This window comes from Rhamphochromis longiceps, linkage group LG7 (genome assembly GCF_057381845.1).
Source record: "Rhamphochromis longiceps isolate RC_006_pf linkage group LG7, R_longiceps_female_GT1.1, whole genome shotgun sequence".
Classification (NCBI taxonomy): Eukaryota; Metazoa; Chordata; class Actinopteri; order Cichliformes; family Cichlidae; genus Rhamphochromis; species Rhamphochromis longiceps.
The window spans coordinates 4960375-4983285 of record NC_140563.1 but is presented as its reverse complement, the minus strand read 5'-3'; the positions used below and the strand labels follow the sequence as shown (position 1 = coordinate 4983285).

At 43.0% G+C, this 22911-nt stretch overlaps 1 protein-coding gene across 2 annotated transcripts in view; it reads left to right on the top strand.

The window, feature by feature from the left end:
* The window catches only part of dusp8a (dual specificity phosphatase 8a), a 39322-nt gene that overhangs the window by 6185 nt on the left and 10226 nt on the right, over positions 1–22911 (top strand). For both annotated transcript variants that reach the window (XM_085411749.1, XM_085411751.1), the window contains exons 2-3: positions 793–1191; positions 10634–10772. In XM_085411749.1, the coding sequence (XP_085267875.1) occupies positions 955–1191; positions 10634–10772 (376 nt within the window). In that variant the 5' untranslated portion in view covers positions 793–954. The remainder of the gene's footprint in view (positions 1–792; positions 1192–10633; positions 10773–22911) is intronic.

Here is a 22911-nt window from a genome sequence, read left to right as displayed (position 1 = left end):
GCACACATGCTGTTTCTCACAACCCCAATAAACGACTGATCGTGTGTGTGTGTGTGTGTCCCATGTTAAAGGTAAAAGGGCTGTGGTGAATGTGAGCACGGAGGAGATCAGAGTGATTAGAAGTGACGGATAGACGGAGGCAGTTCATCAAGTTTGTGGATGGTTAATTTGAAACACACATACAAACACACGCACAGGATGTCACACAGGCCTTCTGCCTGTGTCCAGACCTGCTCTTTGAATTCCCCTGGCTTAATTTATCGCACGCTCTCAGTTTCCTGTTTCACGAGCTACTGCACAAGAGACCCTCGGTCAACAACCACCAGCCTTCACACAGTTACACAGGCACTCACACTTGTCGAATTTAAGTCTTTGTCTTCGGATGTGTGATATTCCTTCAGATCCCAGGACTGCTAAATCTCGTTGGATGATCCGGTCAGCTTTTAAGTCTTTAAATAACTTTTGTATTCATCTTTATAGCACTGTGGTTATTTTAAAATGCCAGGTGCTAAATATCTGCTAATAAAAGATAATGCAAAAGATCAAAAGTACGTGTGAATTCTTGTGCTAGAGTCAGGATTGGAAATGTGTGTGAAATGGATCCGTTGTTGTGACTTTGCAGCAGTTGAGTTTGAAGGGCTTTATTTGTTGCCATGGAGTGATTGAGTGAAGCTTAGACCAACATGTGCCCTTTATGATCACATGTTTGTCGCGTTCTTACATTTCTCCATGAATGCTTTGCTTACTTAATTCTCTTTCCTTTTTTTTTTTTTTTGTCGCTTCTTCTTTTAGGCACCATGGATCTCCCAGCGTCTGCTCCAGTGGTAGCCCTTCTCCACTGACCCTTATCTCCTCCTTCCTCCACCTCTCTCATCTACCCCTCATTCTTCATACCCCACTACCCCTCACCCCCACGTCTTTGACCCTAGCTTACCACTCAGCCCGTCTTACATCATGGCAGGGGAGAAAGGGCCCAACAAGAAGAGCGCCATGGACATCAAGCGCCTGGCGAGCCTCATCCAGAGAGGGACAGGCCGCTTGCTGGTGATTGACAGCAGGACGTTTTCTGAGTACAATGCGTCACACGTACAAGGCGCGGTCAACGTTTGCTGCTCAAAGCTGGTGAAGAGGCGGCTGCAGCAGGACAAAGTGTCTGTCACTGAGTTGCTTCAACCCAATGGCAAAGTGAAGGTGAGTTAAAGCTCAATTAAGGCTACCTGACAGCTGATGCTTTTTGGGTGGTAGAATGTGATTAGAGAGCCATTCACTTAAGTGCCAAGCTGACATTATGCCAAGCTCCTACCTTGCTGATAACGGTGAGACACTTGATTCCTACCTGCTTCATAATCTACTCTTAAAACCTCTTAAAATGGTCATTTGTATGTTTTTACACTTCTCACAAATAAATAAGACAAAGCATGCTAACTGCTGAGATTTAGAGGTGCCAGTAAGTGGAGTTTGTCACTTTTGCTCGGAGCCAAACTAGCCGTTTCCCCTGTGTGCAGTCTTTGTGCCAAGCCAAATTTAAGATACTGGTAGTTTTACAATTACGAAACTCATATTGATCTCGTATTGAAGAACATGAGTGGTATTCATATTCTTATTGAACTTGATCAAAATAAAAATTTGAGTGTTTCAAAAAATGGTTCGCGTTTTTATATTTAGTGCTTTCTGTGCTTCATAAATTCCCTCAACCCACAGACTGAAATAACTCCTTTAAACAACTGATTGACTTGTCCCAAGCACACCTTGGTGATTTACAAATTTTTGTTTGTTCGTCTGCTCACATTTAGAGTTTAGTAGTATAGCAGCTCTGCTTGTAGCATGTTTTCATTATGCAGTAGGTGCAGTGGGTTGATATAGGAGGACTTTCTTTGAGCCTGGGGTCTCAGATTCAGGTTCCCTTGTCAGCACGCTGTCACACCGTTGAAGTGCCGTCATGCAAGATGCTGACTTTACGCCAGCTGTATGAGATTATTACCAACAGTCTGACCTGCGTTTCACTGTAGTTCCAAACTAGCCTCCTCTGTGTTAGCCAAGCACATCAGTGGATGCTATATTTGGTGGGCAGGCACGCATACTGTATGTTTGTTGCTTATCAGTGGCCCTGAAATCGGATCCTTCTGGTTTCCATGACTTCTCCTCTGAATATGACAGCCTTCTTTCCATGGCTTGTCCAGCCGCGGCATGCTGACTCCTGTATTTTTAGTCTCTGTGTGAAACTGAAGGATCTCTGAGGGGGGAGCAAGGGGAGAGGAGGAGGGTTGACATCAGTGTGTTTTGTGTGCGGTATGTGCTTTTTGTGCTGTCATGTTTGCGCATGCATTCATCAGCTAACAGTTTTACTTGACTGAATACAGAAAGCAAAAAAGCTGTAGAGGACATGGGAGATGATTTTCTGCCTCCTGGCTTCAAATGTTATTTTTAGATATTCAACTTTTTAGTTACACCCAGTGCAATAAAACAATGATTCACAGCAACCCATGACACTTGCCAGGTGAGTGAAATTTTTTTTTTTAGGCGTGACTCAGAATGGCAGTTCACACTTCTTTTTTGTTGTTCTACTTCCTGGTTGCCAGGAGGCGGTCTGGTTGTCTGGCCTGCCACTCATCTTATTCTGTTGAGCCTATTTATAAGAGTGATTTATGACCAGCTTCCATTTTATGCCATTGTGTGTCAGCCCCAAACTGGCTGACATGTATTTACCTGCTTGGTACATCTTTCATAACTAAAAACATCACTTCCCAAAAAAAAGGCAAATATTTAGACTTTATTACTTTATTGCTCTGTTTACTCCTGCTGGGTTACACTAACATTTGTAGATGACAGACAGCGTCTACATGGTAAAATGAACTTCAGTTCCACTAATAGCACCTGGGATATTTAACCGAGTCCCTATATACCTGCTGTTTTTCCCTGGCTCTAATGCTTTAATGCGAGTCGACCCCACATGCCTTCCTTTTCACCTAACATGAACCATTATCAGCCAGAAGATTCTGTATCTGAATACTTGTATTATTCCGACCAAAAGATCCAGTTTTGTTCCGATAATGGTTTTATTTTAGCCGAGATCTTACACACCCAAAAATAAAATCTTTTGAACACTAGAGATGTAGACAACAAAGAGAAAGCGATGGATTTAAATTAGCTGCTGCTGGAGAAATGTTTATTTGAGGCTTTGGATCACTGTCAGAGTTTCAGTTTCATTACTTGCCCTGAGTGCAGCGCGCTAGAGCGTGTTTCTGTGCTCCGTCTCTGGGTTCATCTCTGTGTGGGGCTCTGTGCTTGGCAGATCTCACACTGTGGCACCCCACAGAGCCATGCTTCCTCCTGATTTCGCTCACTTTCATTCTCGTGACAGCTCTGTCTGTCTGTTTTGCAACCATAGCCTGCAGCTGCTCGCAACCACCTCGATTCTTATTAGTTTATTCCAGTTCTCCTCTCACTGTCTAGTGTTGTCCCATGCCTGCTTTGTTATTATCCATTCCCCACCCCCAGTAAAGAGGATAAGGCTTGCGATTAATGCTAGGCTGGATAAAGCTGGAACTAGCCGGGTTAGAGAGGAGGGCCTGACGGACCCAGACTCTTTTGTTATTGGCTAAGCATGACATCATCCCTTTTGTGTGGCCACTGGCAGGCCGCGGGCTGGGCACGTGCAGATTGGCTGTGTGGTGTTTAAGCCAGCTCCCGACTGACCCCCCCATACACACACACACACACACACACCATCGTCTGTACCCCCCACATGGCTCTGAGCATCTCCAGGAGCTGTCTCAGCCAGCCAAAACGCTAAAGGACACCATTGTGGCTCTTTGTATGGGAAGTGAATGCAGGAAGCAGGAGAGCAGCATTGACAGTATTCATGGATGGGCTGTTGCCTCCGCCTCCTCCCCAGCTGCCTCTCGCCTCGCATCCCATTGAGAACTAATAGCCTGCGTCCCCCAAGGCGCTGCACTCACCCTCTTTCATCGAAGCTCCCAATGCTTCAGTTAACTGAGCTGAATGAACAGAACAGCAGCAAACAAAATGGTGTCCTCTTTCTTCTGCCTTTCACGTTCCATCCCTTCATAGCTCCTTTTATTAATGCTCTCTATTAATGTAGGTGTAGAGAACTGGACACAGTAGGCTAGATGATGGACGACCTCTGCTGGGAGAGCACAGGCTTAGTCGGAAATGGGGCTTCCTCATGCCTTTTCCGACAGGCTAGAGGGCAGGCGGCTGGTTTCTTGGCTTAAGCCTGGCTAATCCCTGCTGCTGTGACAGGGACAGCCGGCCAGGCAGGCCTGACAGATGGACCAGAGGTTTTCACTACCAGTAACCAGCCTGGGGAAGCACCCTTCCTCTTCTATATAGACATGGACCCCACGCTTTTGTTAAACGAAATAGCATGCCTGCATATAGATACGTTGCACTTATGAGCTGTCAAATCTGTTAATGTGGCAGAACTTAAATATTTATAACCACAAGTAGGTTTCCAGATGAAAATTTAGCTGATTTTTGCATTTTTGATGTAAAGTGAAGAAACCAGCTGTATCAGCACACTGACCAAGATGTAGTGCATCAAGTTTAAGACAGATGTGACGGGGTGAACTTGTAAAATTTAGGATTTCTGCTTGCAAAATAGAATAATGCTGAAATCAATATAGCACAAATAGATAACCAAAAAAAGAAAATTGATAAATATATTGAGCCATTCCCCAGTACTGGACTCTGTAATGGGTATTAACTGATTGGTTGAGACATTTAATCAAGATCAAGAGAGGGGGAAAAAGTGTTTTGGGAAGTCGAATGACAACAAGTGAAACCCTTAACAGTCACTTTCAGCTTTCTAAATGCTGCTGATTTCCTTTTGTGATTTCTGCACTATTAGTCAGACTAAACAGGCAATTTGAAGAAATTATGCAAACAGATTTAAACATATTTCTCCAATTTCACTGTATAATCAAAAAACAATAAATAACTGAATAATTGTTAGCTGCAGCCGTACCAATGTGATGCCTTTATGGAAACATTCATTTTACACCTGAAAATATTCTCCAGCTGTTGTGATACCAACATTTTAGACATGATAATGAACAATAGGCTGATTCTTTTTGTTTGGTATAATGGGCATGCAGCAATAAAGCCAAGAAAGGCTGTAATCTTGTCTGTGATCTTAATTGGTGATATCGGCTGAGTGTCCTGCCAAACAGAGAGAGATAACATGTGACTAATGGATTTATGCAATGTAGAAGATCTCCATCAATTCCACTGATGACACACCATATGTTGTGTTTATCCTCCATGTCAAGGGTTAGGAGGCGGCTGTAATGATGCATGATAGGGAACCCCATATGGAAAGACAATTTAAAAAATAAATCTCATTAGCTACAGTTGCAAGAATTCATCTTTTTGTATTTCTCTTATAGGATTTTCTTATTAAAATGGTGACTTTCCCATTTTTCTCTTACAGCATGTTTACTTTAATTCATGCTTAATTCAGTGTTGCATGAAAAAAGTTACACTTTCATGAATAAATCAAATGTGCATCTAAAGAGGAAATAGTTATTTACTTTGTTATGATCAAAAAGTGTTTGTCATCTAGTGTCTGACACAGACTGTGTTTTACCATCAAGGACATCACACGTGTTTCATGTGTCATCTCCCATGATTGCAAGAGTGGACTCTGAGAACATAGATGATGAATTTCTGTGTTGGTTATTTCCCAGGTGACCCAGATGGGAAAAATGGGAAATTTCCGTGTGTTTCATTCACATTTATCTGAATTTAAACAGAAATGCTAAAGCCAGCAGTGGTGTTTCTACAGAGATGGATAATGTCATATGTTTGCTTTGATGAGGTCATGCACTGAGTCATTGTTTGCTTTTAAGATCCCACTGTTTAACATAGACACACATGTCATAATCTGTATATAGTTTCAGATCTAATCACAAAGTAAAACTAACAATTACAGAAAATATAATATATGTATATTTCTTTACTCTAGTGTGAGTTCATGTGAGAGGATTTTGGGATACAAAACATGACTTCATTATATAAAGAATTGGGAGGATGATGAGGTGTTACCACATAAAGAGAATGAATGCTTTCTTTACAGACAAAAATGAAGTCTGTGTACTGAGACAGACAAACTTTTATGTAAAAGTATAAAAATTCACTTGTATATAAATGTGTACCCTGAACAGGGCCTTATGTGTGTCTGTGTGCTAAAGGATCCCTGATATTCACCAACATGTAGGTGTGACCACACCAGATCAGGTGACCACATCTCAGAAATCATCAGGGATGACCTCACACTGCACATGCACAGAGCCGTCAGGAGCTTTCACCACCATGCCACATACCCACATCCCAGTCAGATTCACTTTCATTCAGGTGTAAAGTTTTACTTTAAAGGATGTTTCACAGTTATTCCCCATACTAAGGCTAGAATCTAAATTATCTATGAACCCAGGTTGAACCATATTATATACCTCTTTCCACATCTTATGAGCACAGTTGTTAGTGTCTCACACACACATATCACACCTACTGAAGCATACATGGAGGTGGCAGCTGCCAGTTTCAGTCAATGACATCATCATCCCCAGGGTGGTAGCTTGACAGTCGCGAGAGGTGTAGTTTGCACCTGTGAGCCGGGGTCTTAAACAGACTTATTGAATACTTAAAAGGAGACACTAGAGTACATGCAATATACCGTGTATACTGTTGAAAGTTTGGTCCAGTTGGTGCCACATCGGCATAGAAATAATGTTAGAAATGTACCCAGAAACCAACTGAAATGATAGGCGTATGGGTGGTACGTACTTAATTTTTTTCTGGTGAATCAGTATGACAAACTCTGACTCCTGCTCACTGTGCTGTCTTTTTAAAGAGAGATTTCGTAATTGCCATTTCCTGTATCTCTTCAGCTCCTCGTTACTGAAGAATTTACTGTTAACTGAAGATGGCTCGTACCGCACTCCTCTTGTTTTGTGTGGGTCCTCCCAGAGTGGACACCGTGAGGGGACCCAGACTGTGCTTCAGGAATGTGGGTCCATTTTTAGATTTGTGTCACAGACCAGTACACACACACATACTCCCACTCAGCACTGACCTTGTCACTGGTCAGCAGCAAGACAGGGGTCAGAGGGAAGTTGTATGTCACTTTTTTGCACAAACTGTTACCGTAAAGCAGGACAGCGTTTCCCTTATTTCATAGATATCTTCTGTTGCCAAGCTACCCATCAGTTATCTTTCATTATGTGTGTGTGTGTGTGTGTGTGTGTGTATACATACAAACTGTTCCTTCAGAGGAGCATTGACACAAAGTCCATGCCCTAACTTGCAGCCTTGTCTCCAACCTCGTTTTTCTTCCACTCCTTACATATTTTATAACAGGGTCAGTTAGAAGTGTACAGGGACTTCTGACTCTCTTGCCCAATCCCTTCATTTTTTTTCTCTTTCAGGGTCAAATGTTATCCTTTTTCTAGCTCTGTGTATCTCATTTAATAGAATTTCATCTTTTATGCATCTTGCCTCTCATGTTTGTTGTTTATTCTCTGCTGTGACGCCGGTCTCCAGCTCCTTTAGAGAGACCTGGGTGCAGCAGGATTGTAGCATTTGGTGTGCTAGTGCTACCTTCTGTCCCTCCATCTCTCTCTTGCTTTATATCTAATCCTCCCTCAAGTTTCCGTCTGATCCCCCTTCTTGGCATTCCTTTCCCTGGCTTCCTCTTCTGTTCCTTCATCCCTTGTTTTTCCTCTCTGCTAGTGGCATTCCTTGTTTACCTGCAGTGTGCATGCGTCAGAGAGCCTGGGCCAGTACTGTAATAGTAGTGATGCTGTAGCACTGCAGAGGGATGAGGGATCTGTACTACTGCTGCAGTCTGACAGCAAGTCCCAGCCCTGGGTCGTTGACCTCCAGCACTGCAGCAACCTCCATGTGTTTCACATGCTTAGCCAGATGGGTAGTTTTTAGCATCTGGTGTAATATTCTTCTATCTGTTATGCCATTTATACTTTCTAACAAATCTCGACATTCCTTTTCGTCTTATAAGGGAATAAGGTGAGATCTAATTTATCAAAAAATAGTCATCAAAATGGCATTTAACTGTCACTTAATTTTATCATTTGCAGCAAATTTATAGATTTTTTTCTATATTGTGGTAGTACCACCAAACCTGTGAAAATAAAATGTTAAAAAATGCAACTGCAGTGTCTGTGGTTGTTTGAGAAAAGTATTTAATTATGATGTTTTCTATGTAATGTATGAACACAGTAGTTTCACAGAGAGCGACAGTATTTCCTTTATGAGATTCATTCCATGTTTTCACATTAGAAAGTAAACCTTTTAGACTGCGCAGCTGATAAACAACACCAAAGTGTGCATTGAGCGGTGTGTTTATATTTGTGTTAACGCACGTTTGTACAGTTAAAGGCCTGTAATCCTCAGGCACTGAGATCAGACTCCCAAATTAGATCTGATCCCATTAGGATTATTAGCCAAAATATCCAGGGTTAGTTAGGATGAAGGATGCAGGGAATTTAAAACAAAGACAAAGAGACGCAGGGCAAATAACAAATTGTGCATTGTGGGCAGTTTAATGCTAAAACAGGAAATCATAGAAATGGTGCACTTTAATTACGGTTAAATTAATGCTAATCACCTCCAGGCTCTTTCTTTTTTTGATCTTAATCTGGTTGATATTTTGTACGTGAGTGTATACTGGGCCAGATGGCCTCATAGCTCCATTGCACACAAACCATGATCTTATTATTTTTGCAGTGTATTTTAGCAACAGTTGTTTATTGCAACCACTTTAGGTGATATAGATAGGAAGTCTAAATATCGCAATGCTAATAAATAGAATAAAAAGAAACCAGGGTGTTTGCAATTTTCTGATGGTCTGTGTTGCAGATTATTTATGAAGCTGTTAACAGTAGGCTGCTTGTCGCTATAAGATGTTAACCAGCACTAATTGTCAGTGTCTTTTTGCAATCCCATAATATAGGTCTGGTTACTTCCTTCACATTGGATGAACTATTTATAGAATATCACATCATGTATGTTGTTGGGGTTTTTTTTTTTTGCAGATATTGATGTTCACGCACATCAAGTGTAGGCTTTGCTGTAAATAACCACTTCTAAATGGTTCCCTGTCATAAGTCATTTGAGAGCTTATAATGGGTAGTCTGTTTTATAAATGAGACCCCAGGTTTTCATTCTTTTAGGTCAGTATTGGTGTTGGATGCAGGCAGGCTTAGCTAAGTCAGCCTTTATTAAGCCAGAGTGAGATTTTAGCATGCTTCAGAGACTGACCTTGTCCTGTCTAAATCACCTGCCTGGCAGTCTTCCAAGCCACTCTGCTACAGCTGCTCTGTAAGCAGAAACATTAGCAAACGCGCTCCAGGTGCACTGTGGAGCTGTGTATATCATGAGTTGTCATCGCCATTGTGCCTTCATGTGCACAGAGAGCAAAGAGACATTGAGGAAGTGGAAGCTAGCAGATATTCAGCGACACTTTGCACATGAGGATGATGTGCTTTTGTTGTTTACTGAGGTACACAAAGAATTCACGACCCGTCTCGTTTCATTGTCGCCGCTCTCCGTCTTCTGTTTCATCTCCTAAATTCCTTTTTTGTCCCCTTTTTCTTTTTCTCAATTTTTGTCTCTATTGTTCACTGACCCAATGTGTAGTTACCCCCACACCTCACCCCAATCCCCCTCCATCCTTTTCTCCCTGTAGCTGGCCCTCCTTCCCGCTCCCTCTCCCGTCTCCTGTCCAGTGGCGGTTCAGTGAGGTAGTGATTCATAGCTGCAGTAGGCGCTGCCTGATGGTCATGTGACCAAAGCCTGCCTGACAACATGGAGAATGAACACAGTCTGGCTAGTTTGTGTGCAGCCTCATGCACATGCTCCCTCATGCAAACACACACACGCAAAGAAATACTTTGTCGCATCAGCGCATGCTCACATCCTCTCATCTTTCTCCCAATCTGACATAAACAGCATCACTATGAAGCCACTGGATGTCCACGCCCTTCGCTATGCAGCCAGCTTTCATGATTTTATCCTCTATTACTGCAATCATCCTTCTCATATTTGTCCAAAACAAAACATTATGACTGAACAGTGCAATACCCTACCCTAATGCAATATTCATAGTCCTGTGCATTATCTTATAACTATAAGCACGCGCAGTGCTTGCTGTTTACTGTTGAAGTCACAGGCACCAGTAAAAGTTTATTGTCAAAACACCCAGTAGTGTGTTTGTGAGTTCCTTTTTATTTCTTTTTTATTTTTGTTGCTTCTTCCTGGAAAATGTGAAAGCAGCACAGAGGTCAGGTGTTTGAGGAAACAGGTTTGGTCCCTGCCGCAGCTCATTTACCATCACTGCGTCATCAGAATGCCCTCTTACAATGCCTGGGTTTACTCAGGCGAAAGAAAATATTCCTCAAACCCCACCCACAAGTTTGAATACATGTCATAGATTCAAATGCTGGGGTTGTCCCAAGTCCCAAATTACCCAAGAAGCCAATTAGATAGAAATTCCAGTTTTTTCTAACTCGTACTTCCTTGCTGGCTTTGACACAAGATATTTTTGTTGTATAATCAATTCTCTTCTCTTCCTTGTTGTTTATCTTCTGTGCAGGTTGAGCTGGGCAGGAAGCAGGAAGTGGTGGTTTATGACCAGAGTTCCAAAGAAGCAGGGCATCTGTCCAAAGATGGTTTTGTGCACATTCTCATGGGAAAGTTGGAGGGCACCTTCCACAAAGTCTCCCTTCTCACCGGTAAGACATGTGTGGTGTTGGTGGTGGTGCAAAAGAAAAGGGGAAAGAGCAGACTTTGTATATCTCAAAGCCTGTTTTCCTTTGTGTGTGTGTGTGTGTATGCACTGCTATTTATTGTAGCCCGAACAGGTGCACTGTTGTCGTTGCACAGTTTGATCAGCAGATGTCACTCATGAGAACAACAGGACAACAATGTAGCCCTTAGTCAGTTCCCCATTTCTTAACACTATACTAGTGTTCTGACTTCGTGGTGTAAGGTTTGCAGGTATGTGTGAGCCCAGGAGGGAGAGGGGAAGTAAACTCCCCTGCACTCTTCCCCTTACCCAGCATCTCTGCAGTAACGGTGAAGCTCAACTTTCAATCCTCTGGCCTTATTTATCACAGTTATTACCCTGTCGTAGTGTCCACTAAGCACACTGAGATTTATAATTGAGCCCCACCAAGACTGTTAATAGTCGTTGAGTTAATAACATCTTGATTGTGGTGGCTGCAGCTTTTTAAGGGATGATATTACACACACACATATCCGCCCGCCGAGGCTTATGAATCTGTCCCAAATATGTCAGTGCAGAATGGGGAGTGTAATCTGCCTCAGTCAGGATTTGAAACGAGGCAGCGGAGGCATGCTGCTCTTGCAAATCTCGGCTCTTCTCTCTGCATCCCCATTCTTCTCCTCTTCCCTCCGCTGGGAGATTAGTGCTTTTTTCATGAGTCATTCACGGATGCCTAGGATTGCCTGAAAGCACACAACCTCTACAATTTGTCACAGAAGTGTACTGAGCGCATGCTTTGGGTGGACACACCCGTGCATACAAAGTGCATACACACGACCGCGTTTGATGCCTCACACACACGAACACAAACACACACTCTCTGATTACTGAAAAGCCGGGATTTTGTTAATACTGAAGGACCCCCTGTCAGCAGCTCCCTCCTCGTTATCAATCTCGGCTCGTTCTCGTTGTGTTTCTTCAACAGAGGAAGAAAAAGAGGAATCACACCTCTTCCATTTTTGTCCCCGCTTTTCTGCTGTTTCCACGACAACAGTGGCAGAGAATATTCTCCTGTAGGACTCAGCCAATGGCGTCCGCTTTTGTTTGGGTGGTTGTAATATTGGGGTCAGTGGAGCTAGCAGCAGCGTTGTATACATAATATTTGTCTGTATTTGCAGTGCATGCATGCAGGTGGGTGGTGTTGCATGCATGTGCCTGCATGCATTATGACGTTATGTGAACGATTGCTGTGGGATCTGCTTATGTGGGGAAAAAAGCATCAGTGTGAAGGTGTTAGAGATAAGAATAGGATATGCTTGTCAGGATTTTTAAGTGTTGCTGTTAAGTTGCCTTTATTAATGTGACAATGTTTATATTATAATTGGGGATGACGGGCATTCTTGTTCATTGCGTCTGCACAGTTTGCAGCAACAAAGTGCCTGGTGTCTAAAAGGACGCTTGTCTTTTCTGTTACAAAAAAACCCCACAGTGGCACAATGTGTGATTTGTGAACAAACTGAGCCCAGAGAAAGTTCAAAGGTCAGGGGTCACGATGTGCCATCTTGGATCTCGAGCTCTTCACAGAGCAGTGAAAGCAAGCATGCAAGAAAACTATTTTTCGAAATGGGCCACTGGTTTGACAGAATTACTCATTTGAAGATGTCACACTTGCCTCCTAAAAACCAGTAAAAAGTTGCTCACCTGGTTTTGTGAATGACCAAAGGCCACCACATGCACTAGCCTTTCCCAGCCATTCCTCCCACTCACTCACTGCTTTCCCATCCACTCTCTGTACTTTACTGTTAAATAAAAGCCGAAGATGTCAAAAATGAAACCCACCCAAAATAAAGTAATGGATTAAATAATGAGTAAAAACGTATGCTTCTTTTTGTCCATCCTTTATTTTTTTGTCCTGTCTCTGCCTCCTCATTCTTGACTTTAATTGGCATTACTCCCGTCTCCCAAATTTAAAAAAATAATCCCAGTTCACACCTCCCTCTCCGCCCACCTTATGCTTTTACACCTCCCTTCTACTGAACCTCTGATTTATGCTACTAATAATTCCCGTGGTGACCTCATATCTGACTGAGGACTTATTTTCAGCCTCACACCAGACGTACACACTACGCAGAGTGTAGCACTGGTGCAAATCCAGTGAGGGGTAATGTGGGTGGGTAAAGGAGGGAGAAATGGATTGCGAGATGAAAAGAATCCATAAATGGGATGAACAGGGTGAATTTGAGAATAATTATGAAGCTGCCTGTCTGAGGGGAGGTTGATTTTTCTACCTTAAATGTCAGTTATGCAGACGCTTGCCAAAGGGAGATTAAGGCAACATTTCTGAAAGGGATTTATGTTTTTTGCATTTTTAAACCTAATGCTTATTGACGTAAATTTCCTTTCAACTAGGGGAAATAAGACAGGAGAAGACAGGAGATGCCAGATAAGCTGCCTGAATGAAATGTTACACAATCATAATGAATGCTCTGGGAACATATTGATCCCAAAACAATCTGTGACCCCTCTCAGGTTTCCACCATTCAGTAATTGATCAACTGGAAAGCACACCATGTCGTTACATGTGGAAAACGTCATACTGGTAGCATTGTCCCAAAAGGGCAATTGTTTTTGTGAATGAAATTACTAATGCAGATTCTCACCCTGTATTAAAGAATGCATTCACGCTGGATGTAGTTGTACTTGGAGAGTGTCCTTGTGAATCCATGCAAGCACAAAGGTTAAGGTTATGCTACTTCATTGATTGCGTGAAAGTGTTTGTGAGAAACATGCCTCTCTCAGGACAGCTGTATTTTTAACACAGTGGTGATCTCACCCAGTTGGAGCTCAAGCTGATGCGTCTTGCCTTTTTCAGAGTTCTGATAGCGTGTGTGTGTGTGTGTGTGTGTGTGTGTGTGTGTGTGTGTGTGTGTGTGTGTGTGTGTGTGTAGAGGGAGAGATCATCACTTGGTTGGAGCCAGCTGCCTCCCCAGTGGCTCTAAAGTTTGTGCATTTCCCACCAATCTGCAAGCACACAGCCAAATTGGAGACAACGCTGAACACTCCCTGCTAGTGTGGGGCTAGGTGGTATGTTAGCCGATGCCAGCTGTGTCATACGTCACAGCAGCCCCTCTATAGAACTGACAGCATGAAATGTTTTGCTGCCGTGTTCTAGTTTCAGCAGTCTAATATGCAAGACAGAATAAAAAGAGAACTTTCAAAAAGGCTACTCATGAGCTGTGGATGAAAAGAGAGTTGGGTAGTGTTTTCAAGTGGAAGGGAGGTGGAGATAAAAATAACAATATGTTTTATTCATAGCACATTTTTTTCCTTTTTTTTTCAAGTACTTTAAGTTGAGGGGGTGACAGCTAGAAATTAGGAAATTAAACACATGCAAAAATAGCATTATAAAAGCACCATCACAGCAGTTGGGTCATAAAGAGGAAATGAAGGTGCGGGAACATGCAGATGTATATGTCATCCATGTAATGTGTGAGTCTACAGAGTTTTCTAATGTGTGAGACTCCTTCTAATCTTCTCTTGCACCATCTGCCAGTGTTTTTCGTGGGATTACTAAAACACCACACCGTTAGGTCAAAGGGAAAAAGGAGAGAAAGGGGACACCAACTGAAATGAGGTAGTGACAAGGGACATGTCTAAATAGTCTATAGTGGCAGCACTTGACTGCACTCATAGTGCAGAGGTAATCCTGAAACAGTTATGTGGCCAAAGGAAAATAAAGTTTTGCAGTGTATTAATCCTAAATTTGAAGTGTTTGCTGCCTTTTCACTCTCATATAGCTTTTAAAAAAAATTGTACTATTTCGCTACATAGGTGAATTAAGAATATTCACTGACATGTTCAGGGCGATGATGTCAGTGAATATTTGAGTGATTTCACAGATGAACAGGCCTCGTCAGGTTTGTGCTGTTTCACATTCCGTTGAAGACACACACATCAATCAAACTGCGTTGTTTCACAATAAAATGTGACAAAATGAGTTATGCTATTCTAGTATTGCACGACAGTTTTAAGTGTCCAGTAGATGGACAGTGTTGTCCCTGATACAGAGTCCTATGAACTGCATTGAAAAGAGTTCATTTATATACTGTAGCATGTGATCTGGGGCACAGTTTTTGATTTTTTTTCTGTCTCCCACGCAAAAGCACACAAGAGACAAGGCAGTGACATACTGATGGGAGGTATCAGGAGATGAAAGGTGCCTCTCTCTCATTTTCTTTCACTTGCACTTTCTTTGTCATGCACATTGTAAATAATGCAGACACATACAGGAGCTGCTGTGTTCCTCTGGGCTTTGATGACATCAGGTTAGGGTGTTATTGCACAGACACGGGGGTACAAAGGTCAAGTAAGTTACGGCTCATTCTCGTGTGCTGTTATACAACAGTGTGGGGAGTGTTTTTCGTGTGTGTGTGCGTGTGTGTGCAGACATTAGAGAGAAGCTGAAGAGGTGAGGTAATCATGGGAGGCACAACCTTACAATGCAGCCGTTCAGACATTCCAATGAGCTACATAAGGAGGTCTGTTTGTGAGCATGCATGTTTTTGTGCATGCATGAATATGTGCATATAAAGCAGAGCACGAATGAGTATGAGGCAATGTTTTGGAGTATTTGTGTGAGAAAAGACATAATAGACAAATGAGAGCAATTGAGGAGATGAGGTAATACTCCTTATTTCATCCTGAATGTGTGCGTGAGTATGCGTGTGCGTGTCAGAGCCTGTGTGGTCACAGAGCTCGCTCAGAGAGACAGGTCGCACTGCTCGGTGTTTGTGAGCCTCCACAGAAATGAAAGACTTTCTTTCCTTCTGGAGCCCAGCATGAAGTCTCCCTTTCTGAAGCTGAAGCCTGAGGTGAAGAAACTGCTTACACACACACACAATTTACGCGGACACCTGCAGCGCGCATGTGTGTTTGAGATGCTTCAACAGATGCGGATCACCAGTTTTATGTGATCGGAAACTGCTAAAAATGTATCTGCTGTAAAAGTTTTATAGTTTTGCTTGGGGGTCTGGGTTCTGTCGGCTTCTAAAGATAAACGTGTGATGGAAAATGACGTGATCGATCAAGTTGTGTAAACAGTGTTTGAATGACATTTGCCTACTGCTTTATGCCTCCAGGTGTGTTATCATTGGTCAGAGGTTGCAGACTAATTGTGGAAGTGTGTCTGAGGTCCATTTTTTTCTCCCCACCTACAACTTTTCTCTCTTCAGCTTCTCCGTCACCCCCTTCTTTCCTGTGTATACTAACCTCCTAACCTGCCCCTTCTGCACCTCTCTGCTCCTTTCTGCCCCTCCACGTCCCCCTCCTACCTCTCAATTACGCCAATGGGAGTTCTAGCAGATCAATGATTTCATTGAGAAGGAGCCAGTGGTGCCATTAGGAGGTGAGCTCACCGTCCCCAGGGAGAACTGACACAGTATTCTCAATGACCTCGCCTTCCTCAGCAGTCCTCTTTACATCTCTCCTTCAACCCCCTTTACCTTCCCCCTTACTTCTACTTCGCTTTACCCATACCCTTCTCCTCCTCCTCCTCTTCCTCCTTCCTCTCTTCTGTTTCATGGTGCTGAGAACAGAGCTCTATTTTTAGGCCCAGACTCCTGCGGTCGTCACATCTGGCGCCAGTGGCCTCGATGCTCTCACCCTGGCCTGTAGATACACAACACATACCGGCCCCACCCCAGCCAGCACCGCGGGAGCACAAAGGTCAAAGAATAAAGGCTATAAAATATCTATGACATCACCTCCCGCCTCAGAAAAGTGTGACATAGTTTGAAAAGCCCTCTAACTGGACAGTGACATAATGCTCAGTTTTCTGCTTTGTAGGTAATGACCTTGATGAGATATTGGGCAAACCCTTAACTTGTGCACACACTTGAGAAAGCTTGCAAATACGTGCACATGTGGACAGACACTCTTACACACACACATAAATATGGTAACAAAGCCCAGAGGAGGTCAGTACCAAGTTGCATTTTATGTAACAATGTTCTGTTTCTGCCAGTGTTCTCGCCCCCTCCCCCGTCCGTCTCATTGGCCTCACATGATGAGCTTGATGTCATTTTCCCCTTCTTTCCCTTAAATTTGGGAGAACAAAAACAGGCCAGCATATGTGCATGTTTATGTGTGTGCACAGTGTGATGCACGCGCATGTGTGTGTGTGCGTGCGTGTGTGTGTGTTTATGTGAGCTGCTGCCAAATGTTTCCACCATGACGTGATCTCACTGCTCTGCTTGCCTTCTGCTCTTCTTCCTTTTCTCCTCCATCACCGAGTCCCTTGCACACACACACACACACACACACGCACACACACGCACAAGAGAAACACATTGTTGTACGCATATACTTTGACATGCAAAGGAGAAGACTGAAGGTTTCTCCCAGATCCCGGTATGGGAGAGATGTGCATAAATTTCAAGTAGTGTGGATATGTCTGTGAATGAGACTCTGGTACTGATACTTAAGCTTAGAAGAATTAAAATAACTTTAATCGTGGGAAGAAATTAACATAAAGTTCACAGTGATTCAGAATAACATGTGTGGCAAAGACAAAACATGACTGTAAAAAATAACCATTAAGGGTTTAAATTAGGGTTTTGTTTACACATGCAGAATTAATATTTGCTTACTTTTTTGATGTTTTACTCTTGGTAAACTTTTTGGCAAAATCCTGTGACGTTGACCTAAATACATACTTGTTTATAGTATAGGTATTTAAGCTGGTTTATGTATACAGTCTGTTCATACCTTCTGTGTCCTGCTGCATTGGAACTCTAGACTCTATCTAGAGGCCTTTTGAACGTCCCAGCCTGCCCCCAGTCATACATTCATCCAGCAGGGGATAAAAATAGTTTGTTGAAACTGTTACCTAGGCAGTGTCAACACATCGGGTCAACAGGAGCTGAAGCTGAACAGTGTGCTACCCAAAGCTCGCTTCACCCCCATCAGCACCTCATAACTCAAACCTCATCATGAGTTTGGGCCAAGTATTCGCTAGTTTGGTTGCTACACCGTCAGCTTACCGCTGAGGCGCTTACCCTGACGTCTCTGACACACATGTGGAGTGGAAATTTCCAAAGGCAGAAGAAAAGGGAAAGGAGTAGCTAACAATTATGCTAGTTTATCCTACCGAGGCCTGGACTGCATCCACCAGATTCCATTCATGCTCGGACTGCCCACTGCCGCTCCTGTCATAACGTCATTCCTTGGAACAATGGTGGATTCCTGTTTATCACTGGGCTGTCTTTGATGCACTTTATCTCTGGCATGCCACAGAGCTGCTTCCTTATTTACCTACTGAAAAGACTCCACTTTTACTGTGTGGACAAGGTCCATGTCTTTGCAGACTTGTACTTTGTTCCCTTTAAACTTATAGCACCAGATGATCTGCTTTAAAATGCTGTTTGCTAATTATTCTCCAAAAAGGGTTGAGAAAGGTTCTTCTTTTCCAGACTAGTAGCAGAGGAGTAGAATAGTTGCCTGTTACAGTGCTGATACTTTAAATCCTGTGTGGTTTAACACTTTTCCTGGTATGTATACAGACTTGTAACACAGGTCGTTTTACCGTAAATACATGCTGATCACACACTGAAATGTTTGGGTTCAACCTCGAGGGCTGCTGCTGTTTCCTGATAAAAGAGGGAGATTTTCTATCTCCACAGCAACAGGCTAATTTTGGAGTTCCAGGCAAATCCAAACCTTCAGATTGAGGTATGCAGCAGTTTGTGATCATTCTCAGTCCTCCTCATATCTCCCCCTCTGCGGACACACAAAAAACTCACTTATACACACACACATACAGAGATGAAGGCTGGACAGCACTGAGAGGCCACTTCCTCTTGTGTTGTGTAACTACTTCCTGTTTCTGATAAAGTGACATCAGGGTTCCCCAGCGTAAAAGAAAAAGATGTCTAGAGAACATGTATGCACACCAATCTTCTATATATCTATATTTTGTTGTTTTGTATTTGGACTAAAAAGTAAAAGGGAAGCTCAGAAATCCCACCAGCTTTACAGATGATTAAACGGCATGATGTAGGTGTTGGCACAGTGGTGCACGCAGAAACAGCTTGCCCAGTTCCTTCCATGGCATTACGTCATTCCCTTCCTATTGTTCTTCTGTAGCTGACGGAGTGATGTCACTGTCGCATTGTGGATGTGACACATTCACACATGCACACAGTGTCCAGGGCATGTAATGGCCGGAAAAACTAACCTTGACCTCGGGTGTTGCAGTAGCCGCTGTCACCATGTCCTCTACACCCAAATCCAGTCTGCAGGTTACACCCTGCCTTGTGACGGATCTCTGTCCAGGAGGGGAATTGACTGGAAGAATGACATACTTTTTTTTGTTTGTTTTCTTTTCTTTTCTTTTGTCTTTTTGTTGAATTATAAGCTGATTTGTGTTACTTTTCCATTTCTAATATGCCTCAGTATGGTCAAAGAAACCCTGGGAGTCACTAACACATTGATGAGATAATAGTAGTTTTCCTCTTAAAGAATATCACTTAATCTGAAAACACCACTCAGTGACAGGCACAGACAGGCACAGCATATCGTTTGCAGAGAGATGCCCTGGTACAGCCTGAGACTGTCTGAGTTAATTGTAAGACAGGTAGACATGACGCTGAGCTAACAGAGGAGCAGATGGCGTGGCTTCCAGCTCTGTTGTGAGGACAGTGGATCTGTCAATCTGCCTGCTGTGCTGGTAGGAGCTAATTAACACTAAACTGATCTGAGACCTGCCTGTCTGTCTGCACGTAGCAGTGAAACAAGCCCATTAAAAACAAACAGATCTGGTGTCGGCTCCTCTCTCTCACAGTATCGCCATTATAAGACTGATACCACATGCGAGAGACAATGAGAGAGATGAGGGGTGTTATTCTATGCATTCCAGCTCAGGCCATTTGCATTTAGAATGAAATAGCCATCCGTTCTACTCAAGAGAACCTGTGTAGACAAACTCACCTCTGGGGAAATCAGAGCAGGGTGAAGTGTGTGCTCTTAATGCACGCACACATTCGCGTTCTTCATGTTTTCATTACTGTATTGTCATGGACATGGTTTCTGCACATATTCAGCCTGTTTTGCACACACACATACATTATTCATCCATATAAAACCGCAGAAAACAGCTGTAAGCTGTCTCGCTGTATAAAGATAAAGTTAACATTTATTTTATATGCACTCAAAGTGAATGCACAGGCTTTATATGCACGCAAGATACACATGCAGTGGCCAGCAGCGATTCATATTGAAACTTAACAGTCCCCCTTTGTCTCCACATGCATACACAGACACACACACACACACCATTCAAAACCTCAAACTGGTATTTTTAAGTAGTTCATCTGGTTTATGAAAACCCGTCTGGTCCTGAAAGCCCCCTTTGGTGTGCTTGATAGCTTACCCTTTTTAGCTTCTCCCCGTTTTGTGTGTCTGTGTGTGTTTATACTTTGTGGAAATGCTTGAGTGAGTGTCTAAAAGTAAGTCTAAACTAATTTCTTGCCAGTGAGAGAGATTTACTGGTGCAGTAACCCCCGGGTTCTGAGCTTCTCCAGGGGCTTAAGTTGTTTGGAGGGTAGGGGGGTCTGCCGAATGAGTGCTACGAGCTAGCATCCCTCGAGGCTGTGCAGATAGAGATCAGACTGCCTCATGCCCAGCCTCACACATGACCAGGTGGTGCATCAGTGCACCCCTAATCTTGTGCTTCCTTCTCTCGATTGCATCTAAGAACCACCACCTGCCCTTCCCTCCGATTCCCTGTTTTCACTTCCTCAACCCTTTTGATGTTATCATATGTAACGAAGACATAAAGCTTCTCTATATGTCTGAGAGACTCACATATTTACACACTTTTCTGTTCTAAAAAGCTGAACAGAAAATTTCAGTAGTGTGTGCAGATTAATGGTGGTGCAATTATAGATGTTTGAAAAAGAGTCAAGATGAGCACACACACAATACCGGTGACATTTCTAATGTCCCCTGGCAATATGACAGCATCATTTCAGCTATCTCCCTATTGATTCAAACAGCCCCTCTTCCTCGCCAGTATCCTCCCATGACTTAATCTCCCCCTCCTCTTCTCTTCTTCAGCACTTCCCCCTCCCTCAATTGCTCCATTCCTCGATCCATCCTCCCCTCTTTCTCCCCTGGTGACTACCTCACCCCCCAGGCATGGCAGCTGTGTTCTCCTGTAGGCATTACATCACTGCAAGAGCATCCTTGTTACTGATCCCCTGACAACCAGCACTATCAACACATTTTTGCTCACACACACACACACACACACACGCACATGCACACATGTGCAGTGATCATACACCTGTGCAAGAGTGCATAAACTTGTATTTACCCACACAGACACAAATAACTATTTACTCTATTCCTATCCCTGGAGCACTATTCTCTCCTTTCTCTCACCTTTGCACCAGTCATCCTTCTCTCCCGCTCTCTCTCTCTCTCACACACACAGACACACACACACAAGCATTAACTGACAGTCTTCATCAGCCTAACCTGCCGTATCCAGAGGATGACGTCTCTCTTTCCTGTGATATCCTGACAGATGATCCACGGTGTAGAGTGACGCTCCTGTTGCTGCCTGTCTCAGTGGAAAAGGAGGGGGGGGGGGGGGGGGCTCTGACAAAATATATTAAAGAAAATATTTGTATCAGCAACTCAGTTCAAACAGAGTTTACGGGCATACGTTTTTGATGAGCTGCTGGTGATAAATGTTAAAATTTGTGCTGGTGCAAAAAAAACCATATATTAACTTTATACTGAGTTATAAAAGAGAACAATATTGGAGTAGAGTTGACTCATTCAGTCCATTAAATAATTAGTCATTAACTATTAATATCAAATTATTCATAATTTAAGCTTAATACATTTTCAGTGCCTAGAATGTGTTTTAGTGCTTTTATCTTAACTTCAAAAAGTTCAGTATTTTAAAAGACATTTCAAAGAGTTTATTAAATAATTGAAAGAAAGATTCAGAATATTAACTAATTTATCTTTATGTTCCTATTATGGCCACATAGGCCATCTAGTCTTTGTTATCTATGTGGTGAAAAGTAAAACTTTGTACGTGCAGTAATTACCTTTTATTTAGTAATAAAGATTTGGTTTATTGTGCAAAACCGACCAATTTCATGGCAAAAGTTAAGTTAGTCTTTTTTTTTTACTTAAGGGCAATAAACATAGACTTTTATTTAACATTTAAAGGGGTTTAGAGTTCAGACTGAACCCTGCACTATGCAGTATGTTTGCATTTATGATACATTTACAACATGTAAGCACAGAACTACAAGCTCTATAATCCTCACAACTCTCTACAGTTGTCAGGTGCAAAGGTCGTGTTTCTCCTTTCAATCAACCCAACACCACCATCTCTTGTTGAGGCATTCCCAGTCAGTTCGGACATCCCAGGGCTCCTCGTCCTTTACCCACCTTCTCCGTTTCCTTCCCATACCAACTGCTCATTATCAGTTTTGGCTGGGCTCTGTGAATGTATGTGTGTGTAAACATGCGTCGCCTTAGTAACAAGCTCTGCACCATAAAAGTATGCTCTAAATCTAAGAGAGAATCTCAGCGGAGGGGGCGAGCAAAGTGACCATCCCACCTATTTCTGTAGCTGCAGGGCACACATGTGCAGTCAATAAAGAAGGCCCGGCTGTCATTTATAGCATCTTGGCTGTAATCCTCTAATTAACACATCTACTATTCTCAGCCTTGTTACCCTGCTGAGGACCAGAGGAGGAGGAGAGGAGTATAAAGAGAGCGACAGCATGGTATTTCAGCATGGTATCACCCAGCAGCTACTTTGTTTTGTTGCTGTCGGTTTCCACTGCTCAGAGTTTGCAGGTGTTAGAGCCTCGTGTGTTTCAAAGCTACTTTATGGCTTCGAGCCACACAGCCAGAACAACTAAGCCGAGGCGTGGATTCAAACTGAGGTGATGATCTGTGGGTTTAAAGCGTAGCGACCCCGGCTGACCACCATGGCATGCCACACTTGTTCAGATGCAAATGGGAGAACAGTGCATGAGGGGGGTGACGTGTGTTTATTCATAGTTTGACACTCTCCCAAAACCAGTGTCTGCATTTTTCACAAAGCTCATCATTAGGCC